At 39.6% G+C, this 14,012-nt stretch overlaps 1 protein-coding gene across 4 annotated transcripts in view; it reads right to left on the bottom strand.

The window, feature by feature from the left end:
* Window positions 1-14,012, bottom strand: part of RP1 (RP1 axonemal microtubule associated) — a 580,110-nt gene that overhangs the window by 358,268 nt on the left and 207,830 nt on the right. For all 4 annotated transcript variants that reach the window (XM_073631609.1, XM_073631611.1, XM_073631610.1 and 1 more), the window contains exons 17-19: window positions 10,339-10,476; window positions 7,038-7,237; window positions 2,893-2,979 (exon numbers count right to left, since the gene is read on the bottom strand). In XM_073631609.1, the coding sequence (XP_073487710.1) occupies window positions 2,893-2,979; window positions 7,038-7,237; window positions 10,339-10,476 (425 nt within the window). The remainder of the gene's footprint in view (window positions 1-2,892; window positions 2,980-7,037; window positions 7,238-10,338; window positions 10,477-14,012) is intronic.

The following is a 14,012-nucleotide window of genomic DNA, read 5'->3' as shown; positions in this document are numbered from 1 at the left end:
CAGTTCCTCTCCCACCACCTAGAAAATTTCAGAGAGTGGAGCTGCAGAGTACTCACAGTGTGTCCGTGCAGGCTGCCAGTCAGGAGGAGCTTCTCTCTGGGTAGATTCCCTGCCCCTCACGCCTCTGCTCTCCTATAATGTTCGGCGCTCGTGCAGTTTCTCCACGCCTTCCTCCTCTGCTCTCTCATAGAGATCCATGTATAGAAGAGGGAGGGGTTTGAGCAGCCGCGGGGAGAAGAGTGCTGTTACTTGTAAATACAGAGGTAGCATTTCTTGTATTTACAAGTGACAGAACTGAGCAGCGCCGGAGGTGGATGAACTCTGGCTGAAATAAAACCCTGGCGGGAACCGCAGGATTAAAGGGGCAGCTGCTTTGGCCCCCCCAACAATGACTGTGAATAAAATACAATACAATCAAGTATATGTATATTTATACATATACTTGATTGTATTGTATTTTATTCACAGATACATTTCCAGATGAAGCGGGTTCTCCGCGAAACTCGTCGATACTCTATGTTATCTGTGCACATCTTTACATAGTTTGTATTTTTATATGTTTTTCATTTTTGTATAAATACATTTTGGTTTTATATACATGTTTTGTATTTTTGCTGTCTATCCCTTTGTATCTGTACCGTGATAGTCCGCTTGCACCTTATCTTGGAGAGCTTGGAGTTGGGGTCCTTGCTCCCAAAACGTTTGTCCAGCTTCTAACTTCAGCATATTCAATTAAGCTTTGGCAAAAAAACCTGGAAGCTGATTGGTTTCTATGCAGAAGTGCACCAGATTTTGCACTCTCCAGCTTTAGTAAATAATTCCCAGGGTTTTTTAACCAGGGTTTCATAGAACCCTAGGGTTCCTCCAGAGGTTACTAGGGGTTCCTTGAGCAATTAGCAATTTCTGCCTCAGATAGAAAGATAGGTTCACTGACAACATTGATCTTTTTAGCTGTCCGTAATGGGGTAATTCTTTCCAATGAGCACAAGTGTAAGGAGCATTCTTCCCACTGACCATCACACTAATATATCCCGAGTTATAGATATAGTAATTTTTAGCAGGAGTTCTGTGAGACGGGAAAGTTATTTCAAGGGTTCTTCTGTGTCAAAAAGGTTGAGAAAGGCTGCTCTAACATAACAAATATGACAAAACAAAATTATTACCTTAAAGAATGAATCTGAAATGAAACAAATGTTTCCGTTGTGCACATCTCTAGTTAAAGCGGACCTTCAGTAATTTTTTCATCTTTCCATCTATTAAATCTTCTGCCTTGTTTTAACTTTGGATAGTAAAACATTTTTTTTCTGCCATTAAAAAACCTTATACAGCCTACTTCCTGTTTCTTGTCTGGTTTATGACATCATGCACAGCTCTCTCTCTCACTCTTGTGAGAGTTTGCCAGGAAGGAAGGGGGAATGAGTCATAAAAGGGCCAATGAGAGCTTCAGGGCTGCAGAGATGGAGGTGTACCTCTTTGTAAATCCAGGAAGTGAACAGGCAGCAGCTTCAGCTGCCCACAATTAAAATGGATGCAGCCAGACTTAGTGGAAGGAGATTTCTGCAGCATATTTAGCAAGTAAAGAATCACAGTATATATAAAATAATATGCAAAGTGGTTGGAGGGAAGCTTCAGAATGGCAAAGATGCTTTTATTACAAATTAGGTGAGCAGACTGCAGTTCCTCTTTAAGACAGATGCACTTTAAAACCCACATTTTTTTAAATTTTTGTTTTGGATAAAGTGGATATTAGTTATACGCTTTTTTATTGTTTTTATTCTTGTCTTTCTCACGGTTTACCTTTTTAAATTTTTTTTATTTTTAACTTTATTAAAAGTGTACAAAGTAGCAACTCCGTTCAGGTATCTGAACAGCAACACAGTGCCCTGCAGCGGCATGTAGTGTGCGGCAGAAAAATGCAGACATGTCTGCATTGTTCCGCAAAGCACATCAACTTTGTGATATGAACAATGCATGTGGAAAACAACTGTTTTCTATGTGCCCTAGTGACTAGTGGTGACCTGTGGTGATCCAGTGCAGAGAAATGTAGGGTACTACAGTATGAACAAGTCCTAAGAAAGTCAATACAGCAAAATCACTCTCTATTACTCAGAGAAATAGGTTAGGTCATCATCACCAAGCAAAAAAAAAATAAAAAAAGACATATAGCATATAGGCATTGGTAATGCACAATATTAGACACTGTTTTCCAGACAACATTATGGCCTCATACCTATAAAATACTTTTGCCATTATCTCCTTGCATCGTAATTTACAGGTACCTTTGTTATATAGCATATCACTTGCTCAGTACTGAAACTGCAGCAGGAGGTTGAAGAATATACCCTGTCATCTTGAATAACACATTTGGTGATGTAAAGGAATGTGATCAGGATGGAAATTGCAGAAATGTAAGGACCGAATACCCCTTCAGGAATACAGCACAAAGCTGAATTTCCCTCCATTCTTCGGTACAGAAAGACCTTAACCTGCTTAGGCAGTCAATGCGGAGGGGAGAATATAAAGCACGACTGTGCAATGTTATTATCCCTGTGCTAGCTCCCCAATCCTTCATGGCAATAAGGCTGCTATTGTTCTGTAATCCAGGCTGCCAGACGACACAGCTTTCATAAGCAATAAAAAAAGGTTCGTGCAGACTTTCAGGACCCAAAGTATTTGTCAGGGGGCGGCACAGACAAAATATTACATATTCTCAGAGATTAAACCTCCAGTGAGAATTATGGCCTTTTTCCTACATTATCATTGTCAGACTAGACTCATGATACAATTCTATTTATAAGCAGATGGAATATGTGTAGAACGCAGTTATAAAAAAAAAAAAAAAAAGAATGATTGTGCTGTCTGGAATAACAATATATATCTGTTAAATCTTACCCTTTCAAGATTCCATTCAGGATAATCACCAGTTCCATCATGTTCGAGCCTAATCTTGTATAGTTTTCCAATGTTCTCAATTTCTACCTATTAGGGTAAAATCATGGGGATTAGTTTTGAGCTGCAGCCCCATAAATGCAATTAAAAACATAATAAATAAAGAAAACATTGCGGTAGATTTGCTAAAACTGGAGAGTGCCAAATCTGGCAATGATATGCATAGAAACCAATCAGCTTCCAGTTTTTTGTTTTTTTTTGTCAAAACTTAATTGAACAAACTGTAGTTAGAAACTGTTTGGCTACCATGCACAGCTGCACCAGATTTTGCGCTCTCCAGTTTTAGTAAATCAACCCCAATATATATTAGTAGATATTGAAGTAAAGCAAAACAGAAAATACCCTTGTACCACTCCAGTAAATCATATAACTATGATATCACCATATATAAATACAAAATCATATGTAATACTATCCAAAGTGCATTAAGATTAGGAAAAGTTCACATGTAGGTGCACATGGCAATTTGGGATGGAGTTGTAGGTGGAAAAAATGTCCCGGTGTTTGTGGCCAGTAGGAGTTAAAAAAATGCATACATAAAAAGTGCAGCACTTCTCCTTATATATACCCAGTCCGAGTGTACAACAATCTATATAATAATATATAATAATTACAATGAAAAACATACAAAAAGACAAATATAAAAAACAAATCAGTAACAGTGATAATGTACTGTATATACAGTATTTACAATTTCCAACACTGTGCTCAAACCAGTGCAATCCCATGCACTATCCAATAAGTCCTCAATACAGGTTCTAATTTAAAAAGCTTTTCACACAAGATTCTGACAGTTTTCCCCCATTTTTGTGGTTGGATTCAATTGGACAAAATTGTATGAAAACATTAATACATACAATACATAATTTTGTATTACTATAAAATAATTATAATTATTTTCACCGTTGAATGAGTGTATTAGATAATTCAATTGCACTGGTGGGTAAGTGGAATCACCCGTTGAGTGTTGACGGCAATTTGGCCTTGGTTGTTAGGCACACTCAATTTTATTTGTTAAGAGATATAGAACACATTATTTAGTTGGTGATTGCGCTGATTGTAGTTCACTATTTTTATAGTAGAATACGTAGATACTTAAGTGTCTTCATGCAAAGTTTTTCTAGTAGTAACGACATATGTTGAAGTGCTCCAAAAAAGTGCCTGATCACACCCTTGTTGGACTGGAACTCACACTCTATAGTGGACTTTAAATAAAAGGTCAAACAGCTTTTTTGCTACCCATGGTTGGCAATCACAACACCAGAGGTCCCAGTTCAAATGCTTTCCTCCTAGTACATCTCCTCCAAAAAGGTAGAACATAAGACAAATCATGATGCCTCCAGAAAGATAAGGTTTTTTTAACCAGTAAATAAACAACACTCGCATACATGGTGTATTAGATCCATGCACTAAAATCAAAAGCCTAAAGGGTAATGTAAAGGATGCTACTTATTCCCATCCTTCAGTCTCTTACAGCAGCACCCAGCAGCTTCTTTCAATGTTCTTATGTCACTTGTAACTACTCCACCCTATTTTTTACATCTCAAAACATCATCAATGGCATCTTCAGTATAAGGTCCACCTTGGAGGGTGAATTCTAATCCAAGAAAGATGTAATCGGACACAAAGGGTTTTGTTCATAAGGCAGAGAATGTAACTTTCACAAACATGCACTGGTGGAGAATCAATCACTGCCATTTAAAACACATGGGCCTGGATGGCTTTCCACCAGGAAAAATCACATTCTCTGCTTTATAAATAGAACCCTAAAGCCTCGTACACAGGATCGCATTGTTGGCCAACAAAACCATGGAATTTTGTCCGAAGGACGTTGGCCCAAACTTGTCTTGCTTACACACGGCCACACAATTGTTGGCCAACAATTACGAACATAGTGACCTACTAGAACTACTACGTGGTTTTTCAGCTCTTTAGCGCCACCCTTTGGGCTCCTTCTGCTAATTTTGTGTTAGTAGAAGTTTGGTGAGCGTTGATTCGTGCTTTTTTTTTCGCGTTTTTCATTTAGCGCTTTTCAGTTCTCGCTTTTCATTTCGTGCTTTTTAGTTCGTTTCTGAACAGCCTTTCATCAACCAGACATGTTGCGGAATCAGAGGAGATAATGTGTTATTTATTATTGGCCTTGGAATTATTGTTGACATAATTTTTTTGGTTGAATAATGATGATTTAATTTGGTATATTTTCTATATTTCTGGATGCATAGAATGCACTTTTTGGTTAAGTTCTATTGGCAGATAGCATGTCTAATTTTATTTGTTTTTTTTTAATGCACAATAAAAAAAATGTTGAGAATAATACTTGGCTATGTGTTTTACTTCAAATGACAGTTTGGGAGTAGGCAGTTACATTTGAAAAAATACAATGTAAAATTGACAAGGAACATCAACATAGTTGTATCTTTGATCTTAAAAACTAGGAGATAATGGTGTTGTGGTAACTTGGCCAAATAAAAAAAAGAAAAAGCATAATTAAAAAAAAGCCTTTGAAAATTTGTTTGCAATAACTCCATCAGTATCACCAGCAAAGCAGCTTCGTTATTATCCCATTAAAGAAGAAGAGAATTGTGCGCTGCATTTGGAAATTTTCATAATTTGCCACATCATGAATGTTAATTCTCCATTACGAACGCTAGTTTACAAGACCGACCGCTTCTGGCTCGTCTTCGCTTCATCTTTGGACATTTGTCCGACGGACTTGTGTACACACGCTCGGAAAATCCGACAACACACATTTTAAAACCTGCTAGCCAACATTTGTCTGCGGAAAGTCCAACAACAATTGTCCGATGGAGCATACACACGGTCGGATTTACCGCCAACAGCCTGTCATCGAACATTTCCCGTCGGAAAATCCGATCGTGTGTACGCGGCTTAAGACTGTTTTGGAGCACTTCAATATATGTGGTTGCTACTGAAGACATAATTACAAAGATTTGTATAATGACACTTATTGCAGACTTAGCACCTATTGGCCAGTGCATGTGATTGCACTGAGGTGTGCACAGTGTTGGACATTATGTATACATTATGACTGTCACTGATTTTATGTTTATTTGTCTTTTTTTTTATACTTTTCATTGCATGACAAGTGTACTTTAAAAACAGCCTATAATGCTTTTGGTCTCATGGCTTAAACAGTTTTAAGAGCTTAGTTGAGCATAGTTTAAAGGGCAGTTATAAAAATGTCCATCACCTAATATGTTTACATGATCAGTAAAACATGGGAAGAGAACATTGTTCATCTATCAGTTACATTTCTGCTAATTATTAATGAAAGGAAGTTGGAGTAATAGATTTCCTTCCAATGAATAGTTGCCATCTATAGCTTGCTCCATGGATAGCTGTTTTTTAGGAGAAATTGCAGCTTTGAAAACACATAAGTGCTTACACTGATTCCTAAATAACCTTTTTATTTATTCCAGCTATTGTACTTCTGCTGCCTTCTGCACTGCATCACATAATTTACCTCTCTCAAGATGCCAAATGCGAATTAATTTTACATTATTTTTATAATCATTGTAAATAGTAAATGTTATACCGTGTGCGCAGGGAGATTCGTGCTCAGTGTTTAAAATTAAACAAAGAACGGAATAAATGCTGTGACATATTTGGGAAAATGTATAGTATGTATGCATATTTGTCTTTCTTAACTCTGACCATGAAAGGTTAAAGTAGACCTGTTTTTAAAAAAAAATATGGGGTTGACACCTTCTGAAAAATTTGGTTCACTTGCTGCTTTGGTAATTCAGTAGCTATAAAGAAAATGTACAGTGATTTTGTTAGGATTTTCTCTTTAACGTGCCAAAACCTGCTGTAAACAGAGAGCAATTTTAATCTCATGTTACTGACTGAACTTTTCATTTGATGGCAATCACCTCACTAGCAGCAAATTTATCCACATGTATTGCAAATAAACGTATTGTCAACAAAAAAAAAAAGTAATTAATTAATTAGGTAGCATGAGATTATGTAATTTTTTTCAGATTATCACAAATGAAATGGGTAATTCTGGAGATAATGATTTAAGAATGTTGAATTCACATTTTATTTGTTATGCTTAATGTAATTACCATGAATTCGTCTTCTTGCCTTGCCTTAAATAGCTGACCCTTCTTCCCAGTTCCCAGTATTATTGGGCCAGTGGAGCCTTTACTTCCGTACACCCACAGGGAGACACCAGCTGAGGTTCCTGCATTTCCAGTCAAGACTGAAACTTTCCAATCATTTGAGGAATGAACCATATTTCCAGAGCTGTTCAGTTTTTTGCCATCTATCATAAATAAGAAACACAAGATCTCCATACAATTGTGTTGTGAAAGGATAACACAGTGATAAAATTGACAAATACACCAAACTAGTACCTCGCTTGTAAGGGGAAATCATCTAAAATGCAGTGTGGTTTTAAGTGGATATGTGTCACATCCAAATCAGTCCCTTTTGACTCCTTCAAATGTCAAAAAAGTCACTGACACTATCAGCACTGATTTATTGCCAATTTGTGAGAAACATTGTTTGATTACTAAATACAAGCCAAGTCCACTGCCCACATACAGAAGAAAGTAAATAATTGAAAGTTTTTTTTATAAAAACAAGTGGAAAACAATAAGGAACTGCTTTATAAAACAAGTCATTTAATTTCAAAATTAGGAACGTTCCCACTGCATAGTGGGTTATTTTAGCTGATTCAGATCATGCTGTAGCAGCACAGTAGAACACAATGCTTTGCCATTGAATTTAAAGGGGAGGTGCTATGACATTTTATACAATTGTTATTTCTTATCGTGGTCTATACGCAAATACCTACCATAGCCTCTAGTCTCCACCCAGTTACATTAACCATGCTATATAATGTAAATGAAAAAACTGGGTAACTAAGGCACTCAATAATAATTTAATTTCTGGAGCTCAACATGCATGCAAAGGCCCAGAAGTGGCCCTTTTGTACTTGTATGCTCTTCCGAATCCAGCATATTGTATTGTGTAGGGTTCTTCTGCCCTCTACGGTCTGTAAGTGGCTGTTCTGCTTAATGTTTACAGAGTTAGTAATGCATATCACATCCTATTTTTGGGTTGTTGGATTGAAAACCCCAGAAGGAGGAAGTGGTAGAGAGAGAGAAAGTCACACATGTCCTGTCCATTAGAGAGTTGTTGCTTAACCCAGACCAGAATGTAGGAATTACTAGGCAAGTGATCCTATGTTTAATAGTTTACTATTGCTGTTCTTAACTTCTGGGTGTTTGTATATGTGTACATACTATATATATCTAAAGACTGGTGACAGAAGCATCTCTGTCTTATTGTTGTTATCTCACATGTACTATGACAAATAGTGGGGTCTATGCTATTGTATGTACTGTATGTGGTGGTCACATTCCAGTATATTAGTAGGTGATCCTGCTTACTGCAATAGAATTTATATACAGCTCTCATTATTTTAGTTAACCCTGTCCTTTTTTGTCTGGGATTCTATAACTAGTTTTAGCTTAAGACTCAATAAGCAGTATAGGCTGGAGCCAGGTTAGGCATCCAACGACCACTTCAAGTAGTTAGAGGTCCAGTTGCATGACAGATTAGAAACTACTAGGGACTAAGAGGCAGAGTAGATAGGTAACTCTGAGTTCCAGCGCCACACCACAGTTTCTGCTGGTGAGAAGCTGCATTCCAGGCAGGTTGAACAGTGGTTGGAGGATCTCCCCATCACTGTTGATCTAGGCTTCAGGTCTCTGACACAAAGATGGGCGCTGCATTGTGATCACCCTCAGGGACCCCTGTAATTGAACTTTGCTGCAACATTCATCTGTATCTTTAGTAATAACTACTGTATACAGTGTACTGTACACTGTAAACTGTGCACAATCCCATCAGGATTCTTGTTGGGCCCATTGCGCATAATACCTGTTTGTACATTGGATGTATTAATGTTTCCTTATATAAAGCTTATATTATTTCCATTTGGTGTGCATCTATATACTTTTGGTTAATGTTATGTGCTAGTTGCAGTAGTTTCTCTGCTCCCAGTCGCTTTAATTAGATTATTGCTTAATTTATTAGGAAGGGAATTCCCTCCGTTCACCCTGTCCTTGGTGGAGGCACTGCCAACTTTAGTATGAAACCCACTCTTCCACTTAGCAAAGGTTCTGGTTCTTTTATTTACCTGCAGTTTAAGTGTAATACCCAGTTGGGGGAGGGCCATTTGTTATAACCCTCCTCCAAACGAAGGCTAAAATTGTAAATGGGTTATAGCAGTAAGCCCTATTAGCTTTATGTAACATTTCCCCTGTCTCTGACCATGTTTTGCAGCATGTCAGTCACACATGAAGCATCTACACAGTCTCTCCCTTTTATTTTCATATAGATGTCTGCTGTCTATGACAGTCCACTGTAGCATCTCACATACTGAACATTATATGTGGCCACTTAGTAACGTCAGTTGATGTCAGTTGAGGCCCCCATTTAATTTGACGAATTCTGTTTTAAATATAAGGTTAAATGCCGTGTAGAAAAAAATGATTTACAGTGCATCGTCTAGGGACAAACTAACAATGAACATCCTTTAGCATTCCTAAAACCACAACTCATGTGGTTTTATCACTGAAATACAATTTTTCTCTTTACAGTCAAAAATGTACATTTTCAATTCTCAAAATGCCTTACTACACAGATCAGATCAATTTACTGTACGCACATTTTCATAATCAATGTTTAAAGAACTTTGACTGCAAAAGTCAATCTATAAAGAATATTGTTCAGGTTATCACTCCCTATTATATGGCTAACCCCAGGATAGTTGTAAGTTTGAAGCCAGTCGATGAAAGGAGGAACCTTTTGAAGCGATTGTAAAATAATGTGTTAGGCTCAATTTGCTAAGCCCTAACGCGTGTGTTATTTGCCTTAATGCTCATCCATTTCAGCCATATAATTATTTTTGTCAGCTTAGTAGTTTAGAGAGTTAATAAAATAACAGTTTATGAGAAAATTAAGTAAAATTGCTATTTGAAAAAAAAAGTTTCACACATATTTATTTTTGACTATTTTTAGAGACTTTTTTATGAATAAATAAAACCCAAGGTCTTAGTGACAGTCCTTTGTGCTTCTGCATGGATCATATTTTGACAGGTGCAAACAGGTGACAGGTGTTTTAGGAAATAAGTATTTAGGAGCTGGATGCTATTAACACTGTGTTATCATACAGACATATCTTGACCATATTACATTTAGCACAAGACAAGACAACAGCAATCTGCAGATTCCTGGCCCTCTGTGATGTCAGATCCCACTAAATTAAATGGTAGCTTTCCTCCTAGAAGCATGGTCAGAATATGTGTGCTGTGGGCTTATATTAAATGGGGTTGCTCTAATTTAACTACTCACTTTTGCTTGGGAGTGTAGATACTGGTGGACTCCAATCCACTGAGTCATGAGAATCAATAATGGTTTCATCCTGTGTGAAAATCTCTTCCCTGCTCTTGCTGAGAGTTGCAGATGTTCCTGTAGGCTTTTCTCTACCAACTTAAAGGGAAAAGAAAATTGCGGCAGTTTATTTATATTCTGTCAAATACAGTATAATAGAATAACACTGATATTGTCAATTGAATGTAGTTCTAACATACTGTATATGGTAATGATCTGTTTTCTTAATACATCCATATAACATACGTTATGCAACAATTATATACTTTCCTGCGCAATACAATTATTGACCAGTGCCCACCAGGAATGATCCATTGATGCGACTGGAGAAACCTAGTTTAGCTGACGTGTTATGAACTTTCTGAAGGTACCTGAACACATTATAATCTTGTTACTTGCACACATCTAAAAAGACGTATAAAGTAAAGATTTAGTGTAATTAAATTAAATTATATCTGAAACCATAACAAATGCACTATATAGTAGCAGTGGCAGCTGGTGCTCCATCGGTTGGGGGGGGTGGCAGATGGACCTGACCATGGACCCCCCCCCCCTGTAACTCCAGCCCACGCACCATACTCACAATATTCAACTGGGTGGGCTCAGAGAGCAGTCCTCTGCGCCCCGAGCCCAACCTTTTTTGAAGCCTATTAGAGCCTCTGGCTCTAATCACATGCTTCTAAAAAGAACACCCCCCATTGAAATCCATGCGTCTAGCACCCTGCATTTAGATTAGGGGCTGGAAGCATGGAAAGAGGGTGGCGGCACCAATGCGCTTTGGCTGCATGAGTTTTCATTTTTCTGTTTTTTTTTTTTTCTTTCCCCCTTGCAAATAACAAACTTTCTTCATGTGTAAAGTTTTTTTTCCCCCATATTGTATCTATGAAGGGAGACATGTTTGTCACACGGATTGGACTTCAAACATGTCTACCTTTGTTTATCAACAAAACACAGTGGGGTTGATTTACTAAAACTGGAAGGCACTCTCCAGTTTTCGTAAATCAACCCCAGTGGATTTGTAACACCAGTAGTTTACACAATAAATTACATTTTATTTCTGGGTTTGGATATGCTTTAATTTCCAACTTTGGCCTAAAATAGCAGCTAATAAAAAACAGAGGACTGCAAAACAATGCAATATACACATCAGATATATAATTTTGTGCAATTACTCACGTTAGCAAAAACTACTTGAACATCACAAACTGACAGAAGAAGGCAACTCCTGCATGTATACAACCCATGTCTCTACAGCAGCCTTTTTAAAAAAAAATGAACACAGAGGAACTCTTGAAACAACTTTCCAGTCTCAGGGAACCCCTGCTAATAATTTCTATAGCTCATGGTACATTAGTGCGATGGTCAGAAGAAAGAATGCTCCTTATATTTGTGGTCATTTAGAGGATTTCTCCTACCCCCTTACAGACAGCTTAAAAGATCACTGTTGTGTAACAGTTATGCCCCATACACACGAAGGGAAATTCCCCCAGCAAAAGTCCGATGTGAGCTTTTGGTCGGAAATTCCGACCATGTGTATGCTCCATCGGACTTTTGCTGGCAGAATTCCCGCCAGCAAAAGATTGAGAGCAGGTTCTCTATTTTTCAGTCAGAAAAAGTTCCGATCGGAAATTCCAATCGTTTGTACAAATTCCGACGCGCAAAATTCCTACGCATGCTCGGAAACAATTCAACACATGCTCGGAAGCATTGAACTTCATTTTCTCAGCTCTTCATAGTTTTGTACGTCACCACGTTCTTGACGGTCGAACGTTCAGAGAACTTTTGTGTGACCGTGTGTATGCACCATATGGTAGGCCTGATACTAAATTTGCCAGGCCTCAGTGAACTGCCTTTTGCGACCAGGGACCCTGTGGTGTAGAAATAGTTCAGGTACTAATTGTCCTCTGCTTAGCTACCAATCCCAGATAGCTCTCTTTAGGCCCTGCCAGCCAGCTGGGCTGCACTGACCTCTCTCCACTGTCCTTCCCACAGTTCTCTCTTCTGGTTCTGCACCCATCTCAAACTGCAATCTCCCAGTTCTCTCATGAGTGCCTCCCCAGTCCTCCCAACTGTGCTCCACTCACCAGCCCTCCTGGCTGCGACCGGTTGTCCTCCCTGGAGTCTCTTAGAAGTGTTCTCTCCCACTGTCTTCTCCTTGCTCTCTCATATGCCTCTCCTCCAGGATCTATTCTCTCCTCCTGGATGCACCTGAGCTCGGCCCAGGGTCACTCCCCCTCCCCCCAGACTGGGAAGCTCCCTGTGGGCCCAGACAGCCTCCACACTGTCTCACTCCAGCTTTTCCACCCGACAACTCCTCCCCAGCTGGGTTGACCCTGGGTATTTCAAGGAGGCCTGCCCCCTGCCAATACAAGTTGGGGATTGGTCAAGGCTCCTCAAAATACCCCAGACAGCGCCACCTCTCCTCTCCTCCTCTCTTTTTAGCATCTTTTAGAAAGAAGAGAGAGGTGACAGTAATGCTATCTGTGAGTCACCCAGCCCTGCCCTGAGCCACTCACAGCCCAGAATAAAAACAAACAGGCCTAGCCACCAGCTAGGCCTGCCTAAATTTTCCTACTCTATGAGAAAAAATCCCTCTAGCACCTGCCTAACTAGAGGGTGCTACATTAGTATAAAAGTGGCCTTAACCACTTCCCGACCGCCGCATGACTATATACGTCCTAAGATTGAACGGGGATATCGTTGTTATGGCAGCAGCTAGCTGCCATAACCCTGGTATCCCCGTTTTCGTGCGGCGGCCGGCTTTCAGATAAAAGTGGTCCCTGCGGCGGATTCGCCGCGAGATCACTTTTATCGGTGGCGGGAGAGGGCCCCCCCCTCCCGCCGCGATCCGGTGCCCTCCGCCGCTTACCGGAGCCGTCGGTAGCGGCGGAGGCGATCGCGTCCTTCTGCGTGGTGTGTCTGGAGACGAGTGAGGCCAAGATGGCGCTCACTCGTCTCCATGACACTGCTGGGCGGAAGCGACGTCAAAACGTCACTTCCGTCCACGCCTCTTAAAGGCATATTTTTTCAAATGTCATTTTTCTAAATGACTTTTTATTTTTATTTTTTTTTTATTGCATTTTAGTGTAAATATGAGATCTGAGGTCTTTTTGACCCCAGATCTCATATTTAAGAGGTCCTGCCATGCTTTTTTCTATTACAAGGGATGTTTACATCCCTTGTAATAGGAATAAAAGTGACACAATTTTTTTTTTAAACAGTGTAAAAATAAATAAAATATTAATATAAATAATAAAAATAAAAAAACAAAATTTTTAAAACCCCCCTGTCCCGACGAGCTCGCGCGCAGAAGCGAACGCATACGCGAGTAGCGCCCGCCAGTGGCGTCACTAGGGTTGGTGTCACCCGGTGCTGAAAAAATTGGTGTCACCCCCCTCCCCCCCGCCCTCCACCAAATATAGTCCCCCCTCAGTACAGACCCCTCTCCGCTAAGTACAGATTCTGCAGCATAGATCCCCCTCCCTCAGTATAGATCACCCTCACTAACAACAGACCTTCACCCTCAGTGCAGACCCCCCCCATCAGTACAGACCCCCCCCCATCAGTACAGACCCCCCCCCATCAGTATAGACCTCCAAACTCAGTGCAGACCCCCATCAGTATAGAATCCCCCC

This window comes from Aquarana catesbeiana, linkage group LG05, assembly GCF_042186555.1.
Source record: "Aquarana catesbeiana isolate 2022-GZ linkage group LG05, ASM4218655v1, whole genome shotgun sequence".
Taxonomy (NCBI): Eukaryota; Metazoa; Chordata; class Amphibia; order Anura; family Ranidae; genus Aquarana; species Aquarana catesbeiana.
The sequence above is the reverse complement of the archived record's forward strand: the minus strand, read 5'-3'. Positions and strand labels throughout refer to the sequence as shown.